This window comes from Motacilla alba, chromosome 1, assembly GCF_015832195.1.
Source record: "Motacilla alba alba isolate MOTALB_02 chromosome 1, Motacilla_alba_V1.0_pri, whole genome shotgun sequence".
NCBI lineage: Eukaryota > Metazoa > Chordata > Aves > Passeriformes > Motacillidae > Motacilla > Motacilla alba.
In genome coordinates, this window is record NC_052016.1 from 4,739,283 (window position 1) to 4,765,442 (window position 26,160).

Sequence of the window (26,160 nt, forward strand, 5' to 3'; positions counted from 1 at the left end):
GTAAAGCAAATATTCCAAGTAATGCCAAAATCTAGCAGCAGTGACAATAGCAGAAGGAAGTTCATCACCCTTTAGAACCTTTCAGTTACTATTGAAGTTGTACATTTTTAGATTTATAATAGGGTTTTTTTTTTTCCCCCAGAGCCTTGGGAAAAGTTGCCTTAAATCTTAAAGAAGTGCATGAATTCAATGGCAAAAACCACAGTTTAAGGTAAGGATGGGTCACCTGCTTTCAGCAATAGCCCTAATCTGAAGGGGCAGCCAAGGCAGGGCTTTTCTCCTGGAATGAGGCACTACAGGGTAGGAGCACCTGAACAAGACTTGGAAGAGTCCACAGCTCCTGACAGATTATCTTTGGCTCTCCTGAAAGAGGCACAAAAAAGGCACTCTGAGATAACTGGGGAGGGAAGAGGAGGGAAACAGATGAAACAGCATGAGTTTTAAAAATCTTCAGGCAAGATGCTTGATCTTACCTTTTAAATCTTTCCTTACTTGTGCTTACTTATCAGGAGACCATTGGGGGAAAAAAAATAGGTCTGTCATGGCAGGGAGAGCTGTGTGAAACTGTCACTGGCTGATGTTTGTCACTTCCCTGCCATGCTTCTACTCAAACCAGCTTTTCCTCAGAGCAGAGCAAGTCTCAGCTTCAGCCCTGAGGATTTTTTCTTGTTTTACAATGATGCCACCAAAAGGGAAACCCTCCTTTCTTCTCCCCATGCCCCAGTCCCAATTTTGTCTCCACACAGGTAATATCTAACTTAACATCCTTAAGTGGGGGGGGGAAAAATCCAGAACTTTCCAGAGCTCTCTTGGGCCTCTGCTTCAGTAACTCTTTATTTCAACACATTTTATCATTCTGGAACAACATTTTGGAAAGCCAGCCTTTAAGACATAACGAGCAAGGAACAAAACCAGTTAATTTAGGCAGCATTTTTTACACATACATATATATATATATATATAGGTAAAAAAATAAATTGTCTTGATAAGAAATATTGCTTAGCCTGATTAAGAAACAAGGTCCCAGAAGCTGGGCAAGACACATTGGCGGGACAGCTGACACCAGGATGGCTAACTGCTTATTTGCAGAATTAAAAAAAAAGAAAGAAAAAACACCGAAAAAAAGAGAAAATAAACTATAATAAACTATTCTGCTTAAGACATGAACCTGATTCTCTGTTTGCAGAATGCTGAGGAGGCTCCAGGCTGCTGCCTGGCTTTAGTTGGATTTCCTCTCCCGCTCGCGCGCGGTCACGAAGTTCAGGAGGTCGATGGCTGTCACGATGCCAAACACCATCTGCCTCTTGCTGGAGGAGCCATCCGTGTGATCTGCAGGGAAAAAAAGGGGAATTCTGGCTCCAGGAGGCACAAACACATCCCCCTCCCACTAAACCTGCTCGGTTTTGGTGCCAGTGTTTGTAAAACCGGGGCCGAGCCATCCCAGCTCCACCAGCCTGGAGCTGTTGGGGGATCCTGGCACACAGAGGGGGAACACAAAAGGCACCTTTGGCCAAGAGTCACAGAGCAGTGACAAGGATTTTCAGCTCAGAAAGGCTCCTCATCAGAAGGGACACTGAAACTTTATGGAAGGAAGGATAAGGATCCAGTGGACTTATTTTTCTGGACACAAAAATTCCAACCAGGCCCTCTTGTTCTAAAGTGAATTTTCCTCAACTATTAATTACTTGAAACAGCCGCAAGTGGCATTACCCCATTGGAACCTGGAACCAATGGAACCCCATTTTGAGGAGGAAATGTGACACAACCATCCTCCTGCATCCCTGTCAACCACAGAATCAGTATAAAAACCACCATACCCCATTTATAGCCAAAACCTGTACTAACCATTTGATCTTTGCTGCATTGACAGCACAAGTTCAAGTGATCTTCTCATTGTCTTGGGACTTGACTTGGGAACCAAGTGGCCATGTGACCTCTGGCCCTTTATCAATTGTTGAAATTCCAGTTCCTAAAGTCTGCCTGTACTGAGATGTTTAATCTACTTCTATTGGCAGTTTTTTCAGGCAGCTGGACTGTCCTGGGCTTTTGTTTTACTCAATCTCTGTTTCACTGCAAGCTTCCAGTGAGATTCCAGCTTTATCAATAGTCAGCTCAGAGCCAAGAGCACATCCTTATGGAGATGCTCCCAAATTTGATGGCTTTTCTTGTTCCAGTTATAATTGAGAAGCTAAAGATAGATTTATCTGGCACGACTTAATATTGTTTTCAGTCTCATTTCTCAGTGTTTGTAACTTTGCAAAGTTGTCTGCTATTAGGAAGATTGAACAGGACAAAATATTATTCACATATAAGAGTGATATACCTGAGATTTGAAGATTTATTTTGTCTTACTAATGCTAGGATGGTTTGGGTTGGAAGGGACCTTAAAATCATCTTGTTCCACCCCCGCCACAGGCAGGGACACCTTCCACTAGGCCAAGTTGCTCCAAGCCCCATCCAGCCTGGCCTTGAACACCTCCAGGGATGGAAATTAGGCTTAGTAGCACAAAGTTAAGACACAGAATGAGGATTTTTCTTCCTCAGAGCTCACTTTATACATTCACACTCTCACTTGCTTCTTGCTGCCACTCAAAGATTTGCTCTCGCAAGGTGCAGCACTTTGTACTCACATTGAATTTGTTCATGAACCACCAGAGCAAAGTGATCTATTTCCAGGATGTGGGAGAGTTTCCCCAAGTTGTCTTTCAGGTTAATCTGAGGAGAGAGTTACAGAACTTGAATAAAACAGTCCTTTCTATGTTTAGCAGTCAGTAATCCCCACACATTTCGTACAGAACTAAAATCAGCATTTGTGTTCTGCTCCCACCTGAAGCACTAGAAAACATCAACAAATAAAGGCCAACTTAAAAGATCAGTTTTCTTTGTTTCTAATTTTCAAAAAAAACCCCCTAAGCACTACATGAAGTTATTCCTTCTGGTTCTGTAAACATAAGGAATAGAATAAAGATCTGAAAAGTGCTAATAATCAAAGGAGGTCGAGTATTCCATGCATCTCAACAAAAGAAGTGACCATAAGTCTTTATATTTGGTGATTTTATTCTAAAAAGACTGAAAAAGTGAATTAATCAGGCTGCAAATCATTGTGGAAGTGAATATGATCTGCAAAGGCAGAAAAGCCCAAACAAGCCAAAACCCAAGGGTGAAAGGATGCTCAGCTAACACAGGATTTGGGAGCAAATCAAGGAACTGAGATTTAATAATTCATTTTCTTTGTGAAGCTCAACTTTGCTAAGACTGAACAAGAAACCACCCTGTGTCAACTCTAAAAAAACACAGGTATTTCCAAAACACTTCAGCAATCACCTGCTGCAAGCATTTTAAAAATGCCTGAAACTGTTCAAACATGAGTTAAGGGATGAAGCAGCAGCTCCATTAATCAGGTGCCTCTCCCCAGCATCTGACATCCTGTCATAAAAGGAATTCACAGCAAATTAGAGTCTTGCACTGCAGATTCAAAAAGCCTCTCTGTGAGGAATAAATGCCACAGCATGAACAGTTGGGCTGCACTGGAACACACTGCTCTGTCTCCATGCTGGGAGTCAGAGGATTCCCAGCAGCCTGCGTTTAAGAGACCTGCTACAGGAACCAATCCTTAAACTTGGGGGCAGGAAAGGAAGGAGGTGGGAAATCTGCCACATGGAGTCACCCATCAGTCCCAAATCTGTCTTAAGGGACTGGGCAGGCTACAGAAAACCAGGACAAGCAGCCCCTTGGCAGCACTGGGACAACTATGAAGGCATAAACATGCCTGGAGATGCTCAGTGGAAATTTAACAGAACCCCCACAGAGTTTTCACCTGTTCATTCAAGGTTCTTAAAACATTTTGCCCATGGGTTTTCCCACATTTAGGCTTTGTTTTTAGGCTTACTAGGTCTCTAGGCAGTGAGTTCTACACTACACATGACTGGGAAGCCAAACCACTGGAACTAACACCTGACTCCACAAGGATGGCTCTTCCCTCCACTAGCACTTGTTTGGGTTAGCAAATTATCCAGTGACTGGTGTTTCAAATGCCCAGAGCACAATTGTACCAGGGACTTTCAAAAAAGGTCTAACCATTCTGCTTCTATTCTAAGAATTACCATAAATCAACTGAGGTCCTACCAAAGCAGGCTGCCCATGTTATAAAATCACAGAATGGTTTGGGGTGGAAGGGACCTTCAGGATCATCCAGCTCCTCTGCCATGGACAGGGACACCTCCCACTATCTCAGGTTGCTCAGAGCCCCATCCAGCCTGGCCTGGAACACTTCCAGGGATGGGAAATCCACAACCTCTCTGAGCAATCTAAAAAAGCCAAAACACCCATCTTTCTAAAATGTACCTTTACCCTGGTTTACAGGCTAAGCCTCTTATTTGATGCAGCCATGTAGGGTATCAGAAGCGATTTTGGTGACACAGATGATTCATTTTCCCAGTTTCACTCATAAACAACCCAAATCAGCTCGACTAAAGAGGCAAGAAAAGCAAAATCCACAATACTTCAGAGGTGATGTGCATTCCATCACGTTTCTCCATTACCCCTTCTTTTCAAATGGAAAATAAATATTTTTAGTTAACATGTCAGCAGTACCACAGCTTGTGTCGCTCCCCTTCCAGCCTCCACCAAGAAAATACCAGAAATAAAGGGAAAAGAAATGGTTAAGCTGTTCTTTACTAAAGAAGCCTTCAAGCTGCCCATGGCGAGAGCCACAACCTCAGAAGTGCAGAGAATTGGCTGATGCAGCCAACACCAGAGCAGCCCCAGAAACCATCCCACACCACCAGCCCCAGAAACTCTTGAGGTGTCCAAGGGAGGGAGAACATGAACTCAGCAGTTGTGTTACGCACCACATTTCCCCATGATGCTGGATTGTCTGTCTGGGGAGGGAAAAATAAACTCATGTGGTATTTTCTGAGACCTCCGTCGAAGGGAGGAAATGATGAATCTGACTCCATGTTCTTAGAAGGCTAATTTATTATTTTATGATCTATATTATATTAAAGAATGCTATACTAAACTGTACTAAAGAATACAGAAAGGATCCAGATAGAAGGCTAAAAGATAATAATGAAAACTCGTGACTCTCTCTTCAGAGTCCCAACACAGCCTGACCGTGATTGGTCATTAAGTCAAAAACAATTCACATGTTGGATAAACAATGTCCAGCCACATTCCAGAGCAGCAAAACACAGGAGAAGCAAATGAGATAATACTGTTTTCCTTTTTCTCTGAGGCTTCTCAGCTTCCCAGGAGAAAATCCTGGGCAAAGAAAATTTTCAGAAAATGTGACAGTGACAAATTTACATTTGTCCGTAAAGAACCAGCACCCTTGGGTGGCTCACAGGTTGAAAAGAAGCATTAAACACACTCCCAGAACACTGCCCTCAATCCACTTTGGGACAGTGTTGGAACTTAAATGCTGGTGGAAACTAAGTCAAGCATTCCATGGTTTTAAAAGGAAATTCTGTGCTCAGTAACAGCTGCTGGCTTGGCCCCAGGTGAACCTCACCCAGCCTGTGCAGTGTTAGCACACCTACTCTAGTACTTGCAACTAGAGAACCAGGAGCTGCAGAATACACCCGCCTACCTGTTGAAATTGCTTGTAGATTACTTTTCTGACTTCATCAGAAGGCTTAACTTTTCCAACAAGCAGTGAGGAAAGCATGTTACCCAGGGTAACCATGCCCAGGATCACCCTGGGGAGGGAGAGACAAAATAGGGATAAACAACACAAAAGCCTCAGGTGTTCCTGTAGAAAAAAAAAAGCATCCACTCTCAGCCAGCCTGGAGGAGTCAGTTCAGCTACTTCATGGAAATAATGCAGCATTATTGATGGTACACTTGGATTCTGTGTGTCTGCAGGAGACAGAGTGCAGCTCTCAGAGGTGCTGGAGACTCACACACAAGGCAGCAGGTGCTGCGGGTCCTTCTGAGCACCAGGACCTTTTCATCTCTGCTCCTTGCAGCTGAGAGAGCCGCCTGCAATCTCCGAGAGCTTTTGGAAAGCACAAACTGCTTCATTTGTTCACACTCTCCCCTGTCCTTTTGAAAGGTGTGACAGCCAGAGACAAGCTCACCCCAGCTGGGGTCATTTCTCTTCTCCCTGTGAGGATCTACAAGAATTCATCCTTCAGGTCAGCACAATTGAGCAACTCCTCAATACTCAGCCTGTCTGCAGGAGGGCTGAAGGGTGATAAGGCACATTCCAGCTTGCTGGGGCCAGCCTGGTTTATGGGGGTCACTGCAGCACTGCACTGTAACACAGTGTGCTGAACAAAGCCCTGACAGACATGGGCACGTTTGGGGTTGGTTGTTTCAAGCAGAAATTTTTGCTTTTTTTTGAAGTTAAACTGGTATTATTAAAAGAAATTAAATTATCCTGCAGAGACACAATGAGTAAGCATATCATATCATATAATAATCATTAGAATCATGTGAAGGGCAGGACAATCCTGGCATGAAAACACAAAGCCCAGCGTTGGCATGTTCAAGGCAACATTTCTGAACTGTGTTAATAAATGAAAAAGGATGGGTGAGAAGACATTGCACTTCCAGCAAGCATTTAAAAGACATCCCTGAGGATCTGGTGAGGGGAGTGATACAAATGGATGAAGAGTGATATATGTGGACATACCCAGATTCATCAACAACTGGTACCTGGTCGAATCCCTTCTCCCGGAGAATTTCCACAGTCTTTGCACAGGTAACAGTTGGAAGCACAGTCAGCGGGGCAGACAGGCTCAGTTCCTGAATACTGATGTTCCACCACCTGGGGATGGAGTGAAAAACAATCCCATGCAAGTTTTATGGAGAACACAGAACCAGCCCTTCATGCACAGTGGCCTCCAGCAGCACAGGAAAGACAGAAGGCTGCAAGGGAGAGTCAGGATTCAGCCAGAGTCAGTAAAGCTTCAGGGCTCTCAGGTGTGATTCCCAACATCAGAAAGTCTCTGAAGGGTGAGATGGCTTGGAAATCAAAACCCTTTTCCTCATTTCATCTGCTTTCTACAATTACAGATAGTCAGTGGAGAGCGCTGATCTTGCCAATTTCATTCTTTATCTCTCACACGGAAAATTTTGCACTCCTGCTCAAAGGCTTATCTGTATTTACAGTCATTATAGGCAACAATTTAGGGAAGATTCCCTTCTAGCTATGTAGACCTGCAGTGCTTTGCACTCAAGAACTCTGATTTTGGAAGGATTCTTTGCATATTTCCTTTTTTTTTTTATATTTCCAGATAGAACACTTTTCGTTAAAAACAACAACCATTACGTACCAAATTTTCTGCTGCTGCCATACAACTCAAGGAAGGATGTCAACTAATTAAAGCAGATTTGATTAATAGCTGCAATTATACATCAAGACAATAGCATGGAAGATCAGCTAAATCAAAGGAGAAGTGTAAATTGAAACGAGCTTTAAATTAACAGCTGCCATGAACTCGATTGAGTAGACTGATGGAAATCCAGATGGATCTGACTGGCTCACCAGGGTTTGTTGCCAAGGTCTTCCTCTTTCATGAACCCTTTCTGAATCATCCATTTGTCACTCAAGAACTTGGACCTGCAGAGCACCAGGAAGTGAAAATCTCATTAGCAGGGCTTGAACATCTGACAGCAAACAAGAGACAACTGTTCACAGCTCAGTGCCACCAAGAGATAAAGTGTAACTGGAAATAGGACACCATTGACCATCAGAGCTTAGCAGCCAGGGACATGGAGAAGAAATGCTCATGGGGACAAAAAGGAATCCCACAGGAAACAAAGCTCCAACTGCATCAGCCCCTTGCAATATCACAGAGACACAGCCTGGAATGGAGATGTGTCTTGTCTGCAGCTTCTGTTGGTCTACTATTGAGCTGGATGTAACATGGGTGAGGAAAGTCAGCTAAAAATACCATGGTTTGGGTATGTTTCAATGTGATTGGAGAAAAACTTGTCAGCACAGCTCAAAATCCTGACATTTCCACCTGCAAACTCACCCTGAGTGTGGCTAATGCTGCTGCAGGACTGCTGGATCCTGCTGTGGGCACAGGAACCCTTCCAGGAATGGGATAACCCATTTGTGGGGATCCCCACAAATAACACAGTGAAAGCAAGGCCTTTGCTGTGAGAAATGCTAACAGTGATGATTATCTACTGGAATCAGAGCTCAGATTTAAAGGGGAAAAGACCCTCCCTGCTCCATATGCCAGACCCCTTTCAGACAGCCCAGAACTTGTGCCCCAAAGACATTCCTTGCTGGGATAACTGGGTGTTCCAAGGTCTGAGGGACTCCCTCACCCCTCTCCCAGAGAAGAAAAGCAGCAGGTCCTTACATGTAGTTCCTGATGGAGTCAGGGCAGATGACAACACAGCGCTGACCCTCCTTCAGCTCCTTGGCTGCCTTCACAGCCACAGACATGGCACTGCCCGAGCTGCCCCCTGCCAGAACACACAGCAGGGGCAAAACCATCAAACCACCTCATGAAAGCCATCAGAAGGGAGCAGCAGACAGAACAGAGGAGCCCAGAGCGAGGAGGACAAGATCTGAAGTGGCAGGAGGTCTCTGATCTGCATCAGCCTCCCACAGCCTCAGAGAAAGGCAGAGGGCTCCTGCCTGCTCTTACCACACAGCAGCCCCTCCTCGCGGATCATCATCCGTGCCAAGGCAAAGGACTCCTCATCATTGCTCTTGTACCACTTGTCCACTGTCTGGGGAGGGGCAGGAGACAGAAACAGGGCTCTGTTTAGCTGAGGAGGGGCAGGGGAACTACCCAACCAGTGTGAATTCAGCCTGGCTCTTTGAGGGAACAGCTGCCCTACTGAGCCCAGGGTTTCCATCCTCCTCCAAATGCCAAGGGGGGGGTTTTGCCAAGGTAAGATGATCACATCAGCACAAAAGGCTCCTTACTGGAACCCTTCTGTGAGAGCAGGCTGCTGTGAGTCAGCCTCAGACAGCATCAGCTTCCTCCCCTCTTGGAAGGCATCCCAGGAACACAGGCTCTGCTCAGGACCCTTAACCCCTTTGTCCAGGAGGGGCTGGGATGCTCTGCTGGAAGGTTTGGTTTTGTTTTGTGGGTTTTTTGTGATTGGTAAGTTGGTGTTCTTTGCCGTGTGTCTGTTTTATTTTTATTGTGTGTGTTTCATGAGTGGTTTTTTGGGTGTGTTTGGGGTTTTTTAAGCACAAAAATAAGTGTGTGTTGTAGGAAAACGTTATCTACTCACAGCATTTTGACCTGGAATTGTAAAACTAATGTGGCCAGAAGCCTTTCAAGGGCTGTTTATGCCGATGGAAAGAACAGGAATAGTTCTGTCTGCTAGCCCTTCCATTTCAGCTTAAAGAAATCCTTCCCCAAGTTTTCCTCTGCCTTTAACCTCAGTCCTGCATCCCAGCAGAGGGCAAAGGGCAGTAAACCCAGCAATGTGACTTACAGATCTATCCAACACCGTGGGGACAAAATCATATCCAATTCCTTCCACTTCATACATTGTCTTGTCAGTCTTGTTCAGTTCTTCTGGTTCAGCAAGGATGGAGCCTTCAGGATCCACACCTATAATCTGGAGAAGCAGTTTCCACTCAGGCCACCGAGACACACAGCTTTGGAGAGCACAGCCCCTGTGAGCGCCGGCCTTGTCACAGCTGCTGGTGGCACACAGCCAACCTGCTCTCCCTGTTCATTTCCTCCTGGCACATTCACCTCCCCTGGGAGCAAAAGGCTTTGCTGCTTCTGGCCCCCTTGGAAAGCCATCCCACCTCGTCAGGCTGATGGCACCACTTGTTCTACACGTGGGTTTTGCTTGGTTTAAACAGAAAACAGGGCTTCCCTGAGACAAGGCTGTCCTCATTCCCATGCCAGGCATGGTTACAGACAGCTCACTTCGTGCCAAGTGCAAGCAGATCAGTTTTATTTTCTTTGCCACTCCCTGCCTGTGTAGGAGAATTCTCAAGATTGAAGCAGGATCCCGAGTTCTGTGAGGAAATCTCACCCATCACACAGGAAAACACACAGGCTGGTGTGTGCAGAGACAATTCCACTGGGCAGAACCTCAGCAGCTCCAGAGCAGCTGGGGAGGGCACAGCCAGGGAGGAAACCCAAAGTTATAGAGAATAGCAGAAGAAGAAACTTCCAGAGAAGGAAATTTCCCAAGCACTCCATGGAGGGATCTGAGGGTGAGTGTTCATCTGCTGAGCCAAACCTGAACTCTGGTCACCAGTGGGACCAGAGCATGATGATTTCAGACACTCTGAAACCCTCTCTGCAGCCAGAGCCACCTTTGAACTGAGAACACCCAAGAGCTTCCCACGGAGAGCCAGGGCAGCTTACAAGGAGTGGGAAGTGCCAAGGGGAGCAGTTTGAGGAGACACTAAAGGTAAAAGCAGTGAGGTTCTCACTTACTTTGCACCCTGGACACTTCTCCTTCAGCTTCCTGGAGATGCCAGTGATGGTCCCTCCTGTGCCAGCTGTGGCCACCACCATGTCCACCTTTCCTGTTTAAGGGTGTGGGAGAGAAGTGTGAAATCTCCAGGAGAAGGATGGATTGAAAGCTCACTCCTAAGGATGGACTTTCCTCAACAAAAATACACGAAGTGGCTGAAAAGGGCAGGGTAGGACTCTCTGCTTCCCAGGATCTGTGGTGAGACCTGCCTTGCTCAACCATCATTTTCCCCAACAAGGGTTTTGAAATGTCCACCCAGAGGCCTGACAAGGCACCAGCCTGTGGCACTTTGGACACAGCTGGATGTGGCCCACAGAGCTGACAGCTGCAGTTTTCCTGTTCCTGTATCTGCTGATACAGATAACTCATTCTCTGAGTTAAACTGAGCAGCCCATTATGTTTGTTAATTAACTCCAAGAGCATGGGATAGGCATCCCTGGAGAGAAATGTTAACTCAACTACTCCCTCATTTTCATGTAAAAAAGGGTGTTTTGGTCACTAGCACTCAGAGTGAGTGTGGATGTGATAGCTCATCCCTGTGTCACCACCTACAGCTGCTCTGGTGCATCCACATGACAGCTTTGTTAATTTAAAAAGAAAAAAAAAGATTTTTAGAAGGTCACCAATTGACACACAAAATCAATTGCTTACCAGCCACAAGAATAACACCCCACCAAGCAGGGATAACTGAACAGTGCCTGGGCTGTAAGGGGAAGTGAATAAAAACAAGAAGCCTAAATCTGGAACTCGTCTGGACTCTCAGTTTGTGGGATGGCAGCTTGTAAAAGTGTACTCAGTTTAACTCCAACTTTGTCACAGAAAGACAAGGCAAATCCTCTGAAGAGCCAGAGTTTTAGGAAGGAGGAGAACCTTCCACGTGGTCTTCATCTTTCTGTGAATGAATTTAATTGCTGATTTTCTTATCAGAAGGTCAAAGCAGAAACTGCACTGTTTAATAAGGCAGGTCTGGAGCCTCCCTAGGACTCCCTTCTGTGCCCTATGGAAATGCCCCCGTGGCTGCAGCATCCCAGGGAATGTCTCCCTGTGCTCTCAAACCAGCTCCCAAAGCAGCTCCTGAGCTGAGGAACGAGCCCAGCAGAAGCTCTGCTGCCTCAGCTCAGCCCCTTCTGGGGCTCAGCTGCCCAGAGCCAGCACTGGAGAGAGCCCTGCAGAGCCACAGGGTCCTGCTGGTGACAGTGGTGACACAAAACAGCTTGTGCTCCTGAGGAGCACACTAAGGAGCACACATCTTCACTCCTAAGATGCTTCCAGTGTATTGGAGTATTCGCTCTGGGAGTGTAAAAACCTATTTCTTTATTTGTGATCAAAGACTGACCCTATTCCATTTCAGACTACCTATAGGGTTTTTTTTTTAAGGTAACCTAAACACCACTGCTTTCTCCACCTGCCCACAGAGAAGTCTAAAAAACAAAGAATTCTTCTTTATTGGAAAAAAAAAAATCATTACTATGACCACTGAAATAGGGCAACTCTCTAACAGCACACAGCATGTGTATGGGGTTTGCTTTATCATAATCTCATCTGAGGGCTCATTCTCCAAGCAGATAAGAGCAGGGCACTGCCAGGGCTCTTGGAAGGGGTTTAGCAGTAGGGCAGACCTACCATCACACTGCTGCAGGATCTCCTCAGCTGTGGTGTCGTAGTGGGTCAGGGGGTTGCTGGCATTGCGGTACTAAATTGAAAGGCAGACCAGCCATAAAACAGATGAGAAGTACAAAAATCACATTTTGAGCGAGTTCAAAAACATTTCAAACAATCCCCAAACCCCGTAACACCTAAACATACTCTCTGCAGAATGTTTTATTGTGTATTATCTGGAACTAGGCCTCCTAAGTGACCTAATTTAAGTGCAGTCCTAAGGTGCCAGCACCCTCCCATGCCAAAATCAGTCCTGTCTGTGAGACAGCACCCCCAGCTACATGACCCCTGGGTCCATTCTTCCTCACAGGACTGCCAACTCAGTGGAAACAAGACACCCTGAGTGTTGTAGTTCTGGCAAACACCAGCTCATTGCTGCTCTCTAGTGACTGTAAAAACTTCCTTTGCTACAACGTGGTGACTGCTCAGTCCCAGCTCCAGATTTGGGGCATCTTCTCTTCCAGAGACACATGGAGAGTGTTGAACAGGCAACCCAGAACACCACAGAGCCTCCTCCATGCTATACCTGCACCTCTGACATCTTGCTCTCACCTGGTCCAGGATGTGTGCATTGGGGATTTCATTCTTCAGCCTCCAGGCCACTCCCACGTGAGATTCAGGAGAATCAAATCTGGCTGTAGTTGGGGTCCTCACAATCTCGGCACCCAGAGCTCTCAGGACATCCACCTGCAGCAGATAAAGGTGGTCACAAAACCCCAAAACACCCTCAACAGGCTCCCTTCACACTCAGCCCCAAGGCCAGAACATTTGCAGGATATTCAAAGCTTCAGCACTGTCTTCCTTCACCCTCTGCTCAGCGAGGGACAGCTCACCTGGGGCACAGGTAACCACTTCAATGCGCCAGGCAAACCTCAGGTTGTCTGTATTTAAAACAATTATGGGAGTTTTCCAAGTGGCAGTGCTGTGGGGATGGACATAAAGACATTTTCTATCCACGGCCAGCCAGCCTGAGTTTCTCTGGGCACTGGCAACAGCACCTCAGAGTTTTCCCTGGCCAAGAGCCTGCACTTTTGTTGCTGCAGCCCCAGCACTGATGTGCAGCGGGAGATCTGCAAGTGCAAACATGTTTCTCTTGGAATCCTTGCAAACAGAGGCAGCTCTGACCTTCTCCATGCTCATCTTCTCTGGCATGACGATGATGCAGCGGTAACCCTTCACCGCCGCCGCCAGGGCCAGCCCGATCCCTGCAAGCAAGCAGAGGCAAGCAGAGCACTCAGTGAGCAGCAGCAGAGCACAGAACCCACAGTGCCAGCTTTGGCATGCCCTGCCTTTCATCACATCTCCACCAGAGTGTCTGCAGAGGGGTGGCAAAGGGAATGTTTCTGCCTGTCGGGTGTACAGATGCCGATCCTTGTTTGAGGTTCACAGCCCAGAGAAAAGTTTAGCCAAGGGTGGGGGAACTTGGCTTGTGCAAACTGCTGGCTTTACCACATGCACATCACCTTCCTCCTGTCTCACCCACTTCATTTTTCCAGAAGTAATTTGGGAAAGGAATGTGCTTTAAGCTGGAGGAGATAAGAGGAATCACTATGATTCTGCCAAAAGGTCTGCAGAGCCTCTACTGACTCGCTGCTGCATAAATCCCTATTTGCAATGTGCTGAAACTAAGCCCTGTCTAAAAATAAATTATTTAGATGCTGCTGGTGATTGAGGCTCTAATACACTGTGTCAGTTTGCTACCACAGTGAAGCACCACACAGAGACTTGCTTGTTCAAAGCTGCCTCTGGTTTTGTGTGGATTGCATAGGGGAGAAAAAAAAGCCCCACCCTAATAATCTTTAGCTGTTCCTGTAAGAGAAGCATAACTCACACCTCAAACAACTCAAGTAGTGTTTAATATACTGGGAAGGGAAAGTTTTCTCAGTATATTATAGATAAATATGGATGTCCAAATACACAAGTAAATAAGACAGCAGCAGCTTCATTAAAGCCAAAGGCTGAAGAGAAGTCATCCAGATCTTCCTTATGGTCTGTGATGAAGAATTTTGAGATCTGAACTCTAATACTTTGTACTTTCTGCTACTGACCTGGAAATGCAGCAAACATCAAAACAGGACTTTGGCTGAGGGAGAACTGGGATGCAGAGAAGATAAAAATATAACACATTAGCTCTCACGTCCATCACACCCAGTAACTCTGAGCAGCAGAGAGCAAAAACCAATTCTCTCAGGTTACTGTGTGCCTTGGTCTTTGCTCTTATGTGACCAAAAAAAAATAAATCAGCTTTCTGAAGTGATTGCCCTGTATTTCCTTCAGTTCTGCCTTTTTGGATTCTGAGGCAAGTAGAATCATTTATCAGGTACTGACCCAGAGCGAGGGATGTCATGGTAAGACCTTGGATACTGGAGGAATGCAACACACAAGGATATTTTCCACTTCAGGCCATTGTTCAGGCAGGAGCTACAGCCACACTCACAAAGGCTTCAGCTGCCCTGAATGCCCCCAGAATGCCCTGATTCCCCCCCAGAGCAGCTGCTCAGCCAAAAGCAACAGATGTGACTTCCCAGATTTCTGCTGCAGGCTGGGGGGGTGCTCACAGATCAGCTCATCCCCTGCAGTCACATCAGAACCAAATCTGCCTGCTCTGTGGCTGTCAGAAAGCAGCACTGGGTGGAAGTCCAGAGAAGAGTTTAGCAGCAGGACCAGACACCTCTCCTGAGCACATCAGGCAGGAGGGCAGCTTGTAGCTCACCCCACGAACTCCTCAGAGCAGGCAGTGCATTAGATACTTGAATATTTCTATTTAACTGTATTATGCATTTTATATTTGACTCCAGGGGGAATATTCCAGGTGTGTTTGACTCCCCATGAGTAGAGCATCTTAACACAATTACAACAACAATGACACAGGAGTTAACTCCAGACTGCTCAGATCATCAACGCTCTGCCCCGACCCCCGACCCAAGGGGACTGTTCCTTCCTCCAGCCCTCCAAGGAGGAAATGTGGATCCAGGTGGAATCTGCTGACAATCCAGGCATGCAGGGGCTCTGTCAGACAGTGCTGTAAGGATGCAGCTCATCTCCCATCTCACCTGCACCAGCATGGAAAGGGCTGTTCCTCAAACCTGACAGAGGAACCATGGGACTTCCCCAGCTGAAAGAAGGGGAAGATCCAGATTCACTCTGATGCCTCAGGTTTGAGCTTTTCTATTTTTCAGATTCTGTGCTGCTTTAGTGTGTGGGTCTGGGCTTTATATTATGGGATGGTGAGCTCTCTGCACAGAGCAGGGAGACAAAACAATTCCTGCTCCAGCTGGGCACCAAGGACAAATGATCCAAATCTCAGCCCAGGAGCACAAACAGCGTGGGCTGGAGAGAGAAAAACAAGCAGGATGGGAGTGCCTGGGCTAAAGCTGGAACTGGACAATGAACTGCAAGGTGCAAATGGAGCAGAACTGATCCAAGGGAGAGACCCCGTGCCCGCTGGTGCATTTTGGGACCATTTTGGTTCATCTTGGGTGCAGCCCTGGCTGGGCTCTTGTGCTGCCCAAGGTGAATCCACGGAGGCCTTTGAATGAATCCCTGCTTTATTCTTTAGCTCTGTGCAGCCTCTGCTCTAGGTCAGCCTGCACAAGGCATCAACACCAGTCCTATGGGTGCTCTAATTTCAGTCCCAATGAATTCCTAAGGACTCTTATGAGTCCAGCCTAGCACTTCCTTTCTCTAAATCAAAGAGGCTCTAGCAGAACTCCTTCCCATCTGCTCTGGTCAGCAGAGGACAGTTCAGAATTGTTCCTTGTGTGAGGTGACAGAGGCACTGCTCCCTGCACCAGGCAGGCAGGAAGAGACTCCCACTCCTCCCTGCACAGGCTGCAATCTCAAACCTGCCTCTTCCAGGAAAACCACCACAGCCTTTCCCCCACACTTTCCTCAGTCTCTCCATGTCCTACCTGTGTTCCCAGAGGTTGGCTCTATGATGGTGTCCCCAGGCTTCAGGATCCCAGCCTTCTCAGCATCCTCCACCATCCTGAGGCTGATGCGGTCCTTCACGCTGCCCCCGGCGTTGAAGTACTCACACTTGGCCACTGCAAACACACAACCAGCAGGGCTGCAAGGGATACCAGAGCCCATCCAGCTCCACCCCCTGCCCTGGGCACCTTCCACCAGAACAGGTTGCTCCAAGCTGGCCTTAAACCCTGGTCTTGCCTCTTTCCCCTTCCCTGGTAAGGGAAGCCAAAAAAGTTCTGATGGAACTGAAGTTTCTCCCCTGCTCAGCCAGCACTTTCACTCCAGAACTCCCAGCATTAATCCCTTCATCACCTTTCAGCACTCTGATCAGAGTCAGTATCTACAGTACGGCTGGGTTAAAAAACCCAACCAAACAAAAAAACCCATCCCCTGACCGTTTCACCCCTTTAATCATTTTCAGTGATCTTTAGTGATAACTGCAGAGCAGCATTTTGCACACACTGGCGAATACTCTGAAGAGGAGAAGCAGTCAAAAACTTCACACAACTTCTTTAAATTTAAAAAATTGTTTTCTGCTAGAAACATTTGGTGTTGTCTACAGAACTGGAAAAGCTGCAGGAATTGTTCTCATGAGGTACAAACTGAAAGATGTTTTAGATGACCAAATCTTAAAAACCAGAAAGCTTGCTAGGGAAAACCAGGAATTTTTCCTCACCATTTCCTGCCAATCACCTGCACTCCCGTGGCCAGGTTATATGACACTACTAACCCAAACCATCCAAGTTTCTGAAACAGTGTTTGCAGTTTGCTCTCTGCCTGCAGCAACTCACAGAGTTCACACTTGAGCCCAAAGTGCTTCCCAATCTTGTTGATCCGCACCAAAGGTGTATTGCCAACTTTATTCAGGATGTTGGGCAGGATCTTCGGAGGCTCTGGCCTGGCACAAACACAAAGGAAGTCAGTGTACTCACAGAAGGGTCACACAACAACCACGCAGCATTTATTGTTTTTTATTTCTCCTTTTGTGGAAACCCAGGGCATTGGGAATGTTTCTCTGTCTGCTCTGGGGTGCCCTGACACCCAGGAGAGCACTGACTCTGACCCTCATTCATGGAGAAAGTTTCCTAAACTTCAGGATAGACTGGAATCCACAGAAGTGTGAAATAGGTTATAGAGGGTAGTGCAGGTATATCACTTGGCGAGGAATTTAGGTTTTGGGATTTTTAGTATGTTGTGGATGGCAGCAGGATGGAGGGCACAGGGTGTCATCCTGGGCTTCTTCTTCATGCTTCTTCGTTCTTTTTCCTTCATGAGTTTGGGTGGCATTTTGTAATTGGGCAGAAAAGTCCACATTGAAGCTGTTTGGGATCAGTTATTGGGTTAAAAGGGAAAATAATCCAGGTGTCAATTCTTAATTGGACAATTTAGTCTTAAAAGACCTTGTAACAAGAGATTGTTGGCCATTTTGTTCCTTCTAATGAAAAGCTGCCCAACTCACAGCAGTGAGACTGTTTTACTGATAAGAAATAATAAACACCTGAGTCCAAACATGAATTACTGTCTCAAGTGCCTTCAATCCAGACCCAGAGAAACCCACAACTGATAACACCACATCCTTTATCAGGCTGGTTGTTTTAGCTATTTTAGCTCAGAGGAATATCCACTGGATCCAAACTCACAACACCAAGTCCTTGATCCAAAACACGGATTAATCAGAGCTGGATTTGTGCTGAAAATCAGCAAATAAGGTAACACTTACAGGGTGGCATGATGATGGGGGGAGGCAGAGAGGGGCTTCCCAAGCTTCCAGGTGCATTTGCTGGGTGTATCAGGGCGGATCCACTGCCTCTCCTTCTCATTTGCCTTGCAGTTCTCAGCGTCCACCCCACCAGAGACAAAATACTTGGCAGGTGCATGAGGGCATGAGTTGGTATCTGGCTTCTTCTGGGAAGGAAGAGTCGGGATTTCATTCTTGGGGGAGGGAGAAGGAAGAGAAAAGAGGGAAAAGAAAAAAGGAGTTGATGTTTCCATAGTGCTGTGAGGATGGGGAAGAGTTTCAGCATCATCTTGATTTGACAAATCCTTATCACCAACATGAGAACCTGCACTGCAAGTTTGGGAGCAAAAGCTGACCACAGTGCTCTACACAAAGATAATTTAAACACACCTGGCTCACTGTAACCAGCCTGCACAGACACAAAAAAAAACCAAAAACCCAGGACTATTCTCATGGGAGACACCCCTCCCACACCAAAAGCTCTCTGAAATAAAACCTCCCCACTCCAAGCAGACTGGAACACAGTGAGGCTGCTTGGTGACTTATTAGAAAACTGTGCCAGAAGACTCTGCATGGCTGAGTGGTCACAGAGAACTCTTCCAGGAAGGTTTCAGCAGCACCTTCCTCCAGCTCAGAGCCCTGTCCAACCTGGCCTTGAAACCTCTCTGTCTTGGCCCTTCCCTGGAAAGTTCTCCAGCCACAGAGCTTCTGGTAAAAATGGAAACGTCTCCCCTTGTTCAGCCTGCACTTTCACTCCAGTATCCCTTCAGTTTATTTTATTTATTTTTATTTATTCATCCCTTGAATAGGGTGTGTGTGTCGGGGGGGGGGGAATCCAGAACTTTCCAGAGCTCTCTTGGGCCTCTGCTTCAGTAACTCTTTATTTCAACACATGTTATCATTCTGAAACAACATTTTGGAAAGCCAGCCTTTAGACATAACAAGTAAGGAACAAACCAGTTAATTTAGGCAGTATTTTATAATTTTATATATATATATATATATATATATATATATATATATATATATATATATGTAAATAAATAAATGTCTTTGATAAGACAATTTATAAATTGATAAGAAATATTGCTTAACCTGATTAAGAAACAAGTATTCCCCAAAGACCTGGGAGTACCTTAGAGACAGGAACAGGCCTTTCTGGTACAAACTTCTCCATGGTTTTTGGTAGGGGTGGTGGCACAGAAAACTGGATTTTCTTCAGGAGAACAACTGCTGTGGGTCACAAGATTGGAATCCTCTTCAAAGCTGCAGATCATAAAAGTTGGAAGAAAAAAAAAAAAAAAAAAAAGACCAAACTATCAGGAAACTCTCTCACAGGGGCAAACCACACACATCTTTTTCATAGGGGGAAAAAAAGAAGCTGCAAAACAAAGTGAAGATAACTTCTATAAAGAGGATTAAAAATAAATCATGCAGCAGAGGTATTGAGCAGGATTGATGGGGGGTGCCCTGACCCTGTCCCTCCTGCATTACTTTATCTTCCCTCTGCCCCTTCCTCCACAGAAAGCACAAAACATCTTTTATCTGACCTTCTGCAACTCCAGGAGCTTGAAAACCACAAAAAGTAATAGGAAATACTTCAGTTCACAGGAAATACTGTCCTAGAGACACAAAGGGTGAAAGGGCTTCACAGTGCTGTCCCTGGAAGACCCTGTACACAACTTTGGAGAAGACTTTATCCAGGAACAGAGGCCTCTCCACCCTCAAGGAGAGCAAAATCTCACAAGTTCCTGCCCAAAATTAGTTAGTGTTCATGCACAGCTTCAGTGGTGCTGCATAAAACACACACGGCAAACACTTCGTGCTTCTAGCAGCTTTTAGCTCCAGAAATTAGTAAACACAAAACAGTAAGTTCATTCCTCCTACCAGTTGTTCACAGAGCCTGGCTGCTTCCTATCAATTAAAGATGAAAATCTGGCTGAAATCTTGGAAAGCATGAGGTGTTTTTTTCCCCTAATATTTGTTTTCCTCATCACTGTTTTGCAGCAAGGTTCAGCTCTTTCCATTACTGAATTTTGCTGGGAAAGGTCCCTGGCCTCATCCTCCTGGAGATGCACACAAAACACATATTGAAGATCTCACAGAGTTGAGAAAACTGGAAAAAAAAATCTGGATCACAGCACCAGTGACCTTTAGTATTTGATCCTGCAAGTTAACACAGGCCACTAACCACTGCTGCCTTGGGCACTCCAAAGCCTAAAGCATTCAAACTGCTCTCCTCTAGGGAAAAAAAAAACCCAAACCTCTGAAAAGATCAACTTTCCAGACTAAGACTTGAAATCATTTCCCTCCAAGACAAAAAGATTTCCGTGCCACCAAAAAGATACAATTCTATTTGATCAGCTAATACATGCCCAAGAGCCAAGATGGATTGTAACCTGTCACAGATGGATTGTAACCCGTCACAGACTACTGACCAGGGTTAGAATGAGAGACACCAGCCTAAAAAAAGCAAAGATCCCATAAATACACAAAATCTAACACCAACCTGTCTTTGCTACCAGAAATCAGCTTACTCCCAGTTCCAGAGTGAAACCCAGCCTTCATTTCTCTTTCTAGGATATTCTGGTTCACAGTCCAGAGTACCAGTGTGGGGTTTTTTGGGGTTTTTTTTGGAAAGGAAAAATACTGGAGGAGTTTCAAGGTTTCCTATGAGGCACGTGGTCCCTCAGACACGAAACACTGGACACAGACAGTGACTGCCTGTGCCACAGGTAACACTCACAATATTGACAAAGTCCAGCTAAAAAGGGACCTTGCTGCCAAAGGGTCAAATAATTTCAAAATACAGGAGAAGAGCAGCAAGGGTTTAGAAACAGGAAAAGTTAAAATTTTTTTCTGCTTCCAAGTTATCATAAAATAGGAGCACAAAACCTTTGAAAGCTTTAAGACACTCTCGGTGTCTTTTCAAGAGTGTCCAAAAAACTGAGATGAAAGAGGGAGAAATTCATTGCAGAAAAAAAAAAATAAGAGGTTTACAGTATTTGTTCTTTGTATTGATGGCAGGAAAGAAATTAAGATGGCTCTCAAAAAGCTGCCTTCTAGCCTGGGCAAAGCAATAGCATCTCATTTCCTTTATTGTAAGGCAAAAAAAATTAATAATTTACTAACAGCAATTCCCATTACTTCTTGAAGAGCAGAAACTGAGAAAAAGCTGTATTTATTGCCCTGAAATAAGCTGTGAGATTCTCTCATCTTTTCACGATGGCAATACTTGATGTTTGATCAAAGCTTCAATAATGGGGCTTCAACTCTGAACAAAAATAAGGAGAGGGACAAAAAGCTAAAAATCCTGTCACCAAATACAAACCTTAAGCAACATAATTAATTTCTTACAGCCCTAGGTGACACAACCTCAGCAAAATGGGGTCAGACGTGGTCTAGGACATCCAAATCCCCACCCTAATCCTCCCTACAGGCCCAAAATCTCATTTTTTTTCTGGGGAAGCAGGACAGGAGGATGGCAACTCTGCAGCTGCAGCTGACCACTGCTCAGCAGAGGCCAAGGGAGATAAGCTACAAGAAGAGCTGCCCATCTTTAGGAAAAAAATTCTGTCAGCCTGAATTTACTTTTCCTGTAAAGGGGAACACTCCCATAACCAGTTGGGAGTGTGGGTAGAGTCTAACTAGAAAAGCCTGACTAGGTCCTGCCATTCTATCTGCAGATCACACATGGCAAAAAAAAAAAAAAAATAATCAGAAAGATAATTTACAAAGCCATTTAAACCTAAGTCACAAAGGGGAGTGGGACAGAGGGATGAGATCCAGAAAGTCTCATGGACAAGGCTCACACCCCTGGGTCCAAATCCACAGGGAGCACAAGACTTAAACCATTTCTGAGCTCCTCAAGAACAGGAGTGAGGGCCAGTGAGTGAAATCCTGAGCAGCCTGAGCTGAACTCGGTGCACAGGTGAGTCAGGAGCTGCAGTTTCCAGGCTGTGCACAGCGTGTGGTATCAGCACTAACGCACGGCACCGTTCAAACCTCCCCTGTGCAGCAGCCAGATGAGCTGAGCCTGGCCTGGAGCACGGATGGAGCTGTGTGGAAGAGCTGAATCACAGGGATGGCCCCGGGGGGACTGCTCGGGCAGGGACCAGAGACAGAATTCCACTCTGCTGCAGGAATAAGGGAAGTGATGTTGTTGTTGATGATGTCAAGCAGGTACAAATAAACCACTGCAGAACAGCTGTCTGCTCAGCCTGACCACCACGGGGTATCTCTGTAGGTAACCAGATGCAGCAGCACCCATCCAGCCTTTGGAAACACCACAGATGGAACAGATTAAGGAGAAAGACAAACATTCGGGTTGTTTTGCTGCTGAGGTTTTTCTGTGAGTGTGTGTGTGTGCTTGCCACTTCCTCAGGAGCAGCTATCCAGCCTTTGGAAACACCATAGATGGAACAAATTAAGGAGAAAGTCAAACATTTGGGTTGTTTTGCTGCTGTGGTTTTTCTGCGAGGGTGGGTGTGTGCTCCTCAGGAGCAGCCATCCCTCCTGGGCCAGGAGAGATCAAGTGATCTGAAGTAACCAGGGAATGAATTAACATCTGGCTCTAGGAGGAGATCCTTCAAGAATCCAAAGTCTTGTTTCCATTTTCTCTTACAGAGCAGGTGATCACGTGCACATCCTCTCGATGATAACTCTCCAAAAGCCAGACTGGCACACTCAGAACTTTCTGGAAGGAAAGGGGCAGTTCTTTAGTGCCCTCACCTCTGTAAGACTGCAAAGATTAAACTGCGGCAGCAAAGCATCTTCTGCTGCTGTGGTAATAGTTATTCTAGAAATCAGCCAGGGAGACGGGGGGAGTGTTCAGTTTGCTGTGCCCCCAGAGAAGGGAAGCTGTGCCTGCAGCCCTCACACAGGTGTCTGACAGCTCCATTTCCCGTTCATTCTAGCCCTGCTTGGGCTCACGTAGTAAGTGTGAAGACTGATGTCTTCAGGAGCACAGCAGCATTAGAGAAAAAAGTGGAGAATGCTTTATCTGCATTTTTACCTGCTGCAGTCAGAAGCTTTCAGTATTTCTTTCCCTGCTTCTAGTTCCCCCCTCCTGAGCACACAGAGATGGACCAACGCTGCAGCAGCGCTCTTGATCTGCCCAGCCCACCAAGCTCAGGGAGAGGAGGACTCCAGGTAGGGTGACAGATGCTCAGAGATTAAACAAGTTGCCCAGCAGGACAAAAAGAGGGAGCTGCTCTCAGTTTTTGACCAGCTCCGTAAGACAGGCAGAAGAACAGCAGCCCTTCCCCAGCATTTTGCTGCCTCCTGCAAGGCTTGGCAAGTTTTGCTAGCCCTGGGATCTCTGATAAAGGCTGGCAGAGAGCTGGGCAGGAAGGCAGCTTTTCCCTGATGTGTATTTTGTGGGAAAGACCAGCTGCCATCGCTCTGGCTGCACCTGTGGAGCTTTTAGCAGGATCCCCCAGGGCAGCCAGGAGCAGCGTGCCTGGTTCCTGCGCTCACAGGCAGGCCACAGGCCAGGGGCCAGCCCATGGCAGCCACCCTGGCAGGCTGCCCTGCTGCCAGCGCCAGCTCGGCGAGTCCCTGAGCCTGCACGCCCCAGGACATGGGTCACTCCTGCCCCTGGCTGCCACCACCTCGTTAGAAGCAGCGTCAGGGAAGCTGGGTGCTCACACACACGGTATGGCAGGGCACCAAGGGCCACCAGCTGCTCTGGAGAAGGATGCTGAGTGCTAACACCCCAGGACTGGCACCTAAAACCCACTGGCACCCAGACCCCAGTTCATCAGTGCTGATGTGAGCAGAGAAGAGCAGCAGCAGGCTCCGAGCAGGTCCCAGCTCCCCAGGGAATCGCTGTCCCCTCGCACACAGGGTCCCCACGTTCCCTGCCTCCACGCTCGGTGTTTTTCCGCCTCTCCAGAGCGCAAGCGTGGCGGAGCACGGAGCTCAGCGCCTCACATCAGCAAACACACTGCTGGCAGGGGAGAGCGACTCTGCTGGAACGGGGCCCGGCGCTCCCAAAGCTCCGGGAGCACAGAGATGCACGGCAGAGCGGATTCTCAACCGGGAGCAGAAGGATCGCTCGTCTTTGAAGCTGCGGCTGCTCCAAGAGAGCGGGAGCATTATCAACGCTGCTGCTGAACAGCTCCCTCAGGGTCCTACTCAAGTTCAGATCCCTCCCAACTGGGGAGGGGGTAATACGTGAAATCAAACGTAAAAAATAAGCCTCGTGGTCCAGCGCATCAGCCAGACTCGCCAAAGACACCTTGCAGGAGAACCTCACGGCACCCTCGAGAACGATGGGCAGCGAGCCAAGAGCAGCTGGAGAGCCAAACCCCGAGAGAGACCCAACCGGCACAAACTCATCCTGTGAGCCTGTAGGAAAAGCAGAGAGCCCACCTCTGCTCCGGGCACCCCCCGGCCCGTCCGCAGCGGAGCCAGCGGCGCCCGGCGCGGCCCCGGGGCTCCCCTCGCCCGCAGCTGCCGCTTCCTTCATTGCAAAACCGAAAGAGAAGCCCAGCACAGAGCCACAGAACGGCTCAGGCTGGAAGGGACCACATCTGGAGAGCGGCACCTGGTCCGAACTCCCTGCGCCAGCAGAGCCATCCCGGAGCACATGGCACGGGATCGCATCCAGACGGTTCTGGAATGTCCTCACCCGGGGAGACTCCAACGCCTCTGAGGGCAATCCACAGCCCTCCATCCCCCATCCCCTCTGGGATGAGGGGCACGGCCACCCCCGGCTCTCACCCCCCACATCCCGCTGCCGCGGATGATGCAACCTGCGGCCATCGGGATGCGGCGGCCCCCGCCCAGCCCTCCGCTCCGCTCCGGCCGCCACCTCACCCGCGCGATCCGGACGCTGCCCAGGACACCGCCGCTGCGGGGACGGTGGGGACGGTGCCTGTGAGGAGGATGAGGGTGAGGAGGAGGGTGAAGATGATGATGACGAAGAGGAGGAAGATGAAGGTGCGGAGGATGCGCGGGGTTTAAGAGGAGCCCGCGAGCCGCGGCCCCGCCCCCCGCGCGCCCCGGCCCCGCCCCGGCCGCTCCCGGAGGGGCGGGAGCGGCGCGGCGAGCGCTGATTGGTCAGCGCGGGGGCGTTGGCGACTCCGAACAGCGCCGGAGCGCCCGGGGATGTTCGGCAATGTCCGAGGATGTCCGGAGATGTCCGAGGATGTCCGGCAATGTCCGGAGATGCCCGCCAGTATCTGACAATGTCCAGCAATGTCCGGAGATGTCCGCCAGTATCTGACAATGTCCGGCGATGTCCGGAGATGTCCGGAGATGTCCGGCAATGTCCACCAGTATCTGACAATGTCCGGCGATGTCCGGAGATGTCCGGAGATGTCCGGCAATGTCCACCAGTATCTGACAATGTCCGGCGATGTCCGGAGATGTCCGGAGATGTCCGGCAATGTCCACCAGTATCTGACAATGTCCGGCGATGTCCGGAGATGTCCGGCAATGTCCGCCAGTATCTGACAGTGTCCGGCGATGTCCGGAGATGTCCGCCAGTATCTGACAGTGTCCAGCAATGTCCGGAGATGTTTGGAGATGTCCGCCAGTATCTGACAGTGTCCGGCAATGTCCAGAGATGTCCAACAATGTCCGCCAGTATCTGACAATGTCCGGCGATGTCCGGCGATGTCCGCCAGTATCTGACAGTGTCCGGCGATGTCCGGAGATGTCCGCTAAAATCTGACAATGTCTGGCGATGTCCAGAGATGTTTGGAGATGTCCGCCAGTATCTGACAGTGTCCGGTGATGTCCGGAGATGTCCGGCAATGTCCGCCAGTATCTGACAGTGTCCAGCGATGTCCGGCAATGTCTGACGATGTCCGGAGATGTCCGTCAATGTCCGCCAGTATCTGACAGTGTCCGGCGATGTCCAGCAAAGTCTGACGATGTCCGGCGATGTCCGGCAATGCCCGGCCGGATCGCTGAGGGAAGCCCGGGGGGAACACCCAGGGTTTACCCACAGGGCCTCCAGAGAGCGTGTCCAGTTCTGGTGGCCTCAGTTCAGGGAGGACATTCGTGTGACAGAGCGTGTCCAGAGAAGGGTAAGGGATGTGGTGAAGGGTCTGGAGCAGGAGTGCTGTGAGGAGCGGCTGAGGGAGCTGGGGGTGTCTAGCCTGGGGAAAAGGAGGCTCAGGGATGATCTTGTCACTCTCTACAGCTTCCCGACAGGTTGTAGCCAGGTGGGAGTCAGCCTCTTCCCGGGCAAACAGGACAGGACGAGAGAAAATGGCCTGGAGCTGCACCTGGGGAGGTTTAGGTTGGACATGAGGAAGAGGTTCTTCACAGAACACGGGATTAGACATTGGAATGGGCTGCTGAGGGCGTGCTGGAGTCACTGTCCCTGAAGAGACTGGATGTGTCACTCAGAGCCATGA

General features: G+C 47.9%; 1 protein-coding gene across 2 annotated transcripts; it reads right to left on the bottom strand.

Moving 5' to 3' along the window:
* Window positions 1–1,134: 1,134 nt before the first annotated feature.
* LOC119706275 (cystathionine beta-synthase-like protein) lies at window positions 1,135–24,769 on the bottom strand. 2 transcript variants are annotated; one of them, XM_038149709.1, is made up of 18 exons: window positions 24,611–24,762; window positions 22,413–22,484; window positions 18,924–19,054; window positions 17,771–17,982; window positions 16,842–16,948; window positions 15,993–16,127; window positions 13,207–13,286; window positions 12,634–12,768; window positions 12,046–12,115; window positions 10,383–10,474; window positions 9,418–9,543; window positions 8,613–8,697; window positions 8,322–8,427; window positions 7,493–7,567; window positions 6,638–6,772; window positions 5,591–5,699; window positions 2,631–2,715; window positions 1,135–1,329 (listed from the first exon to the last, which is right to left on the bottom strand). In XM_038149709.1, exons 3-18 carry the CDS (start codon window positions 18,963–18,965, stop codon window positions 1,220–1,222), a joined length of 1,704 nt encoding a protein of 567 aa, XP_038005637.1. In that variant the 5' UTR covers window positions 18,966–19,054; window positions 22,413–22,484; window positions 24,611–24,762; the 3' UTR covers window positions 1,135–1,219. The 2 variants fall into 2 exon arrangements, with proteins under 2 accessions (XP_038005637.1, XP_038005629.1); XM_038149701.1 differs by lacking the exon at window positions 22,413–22,484 and having other exon boundaries at window positions 24,611–24,769.
* Window positions 24,770–26,160: the final 1,391 nt, after the last annotated feature.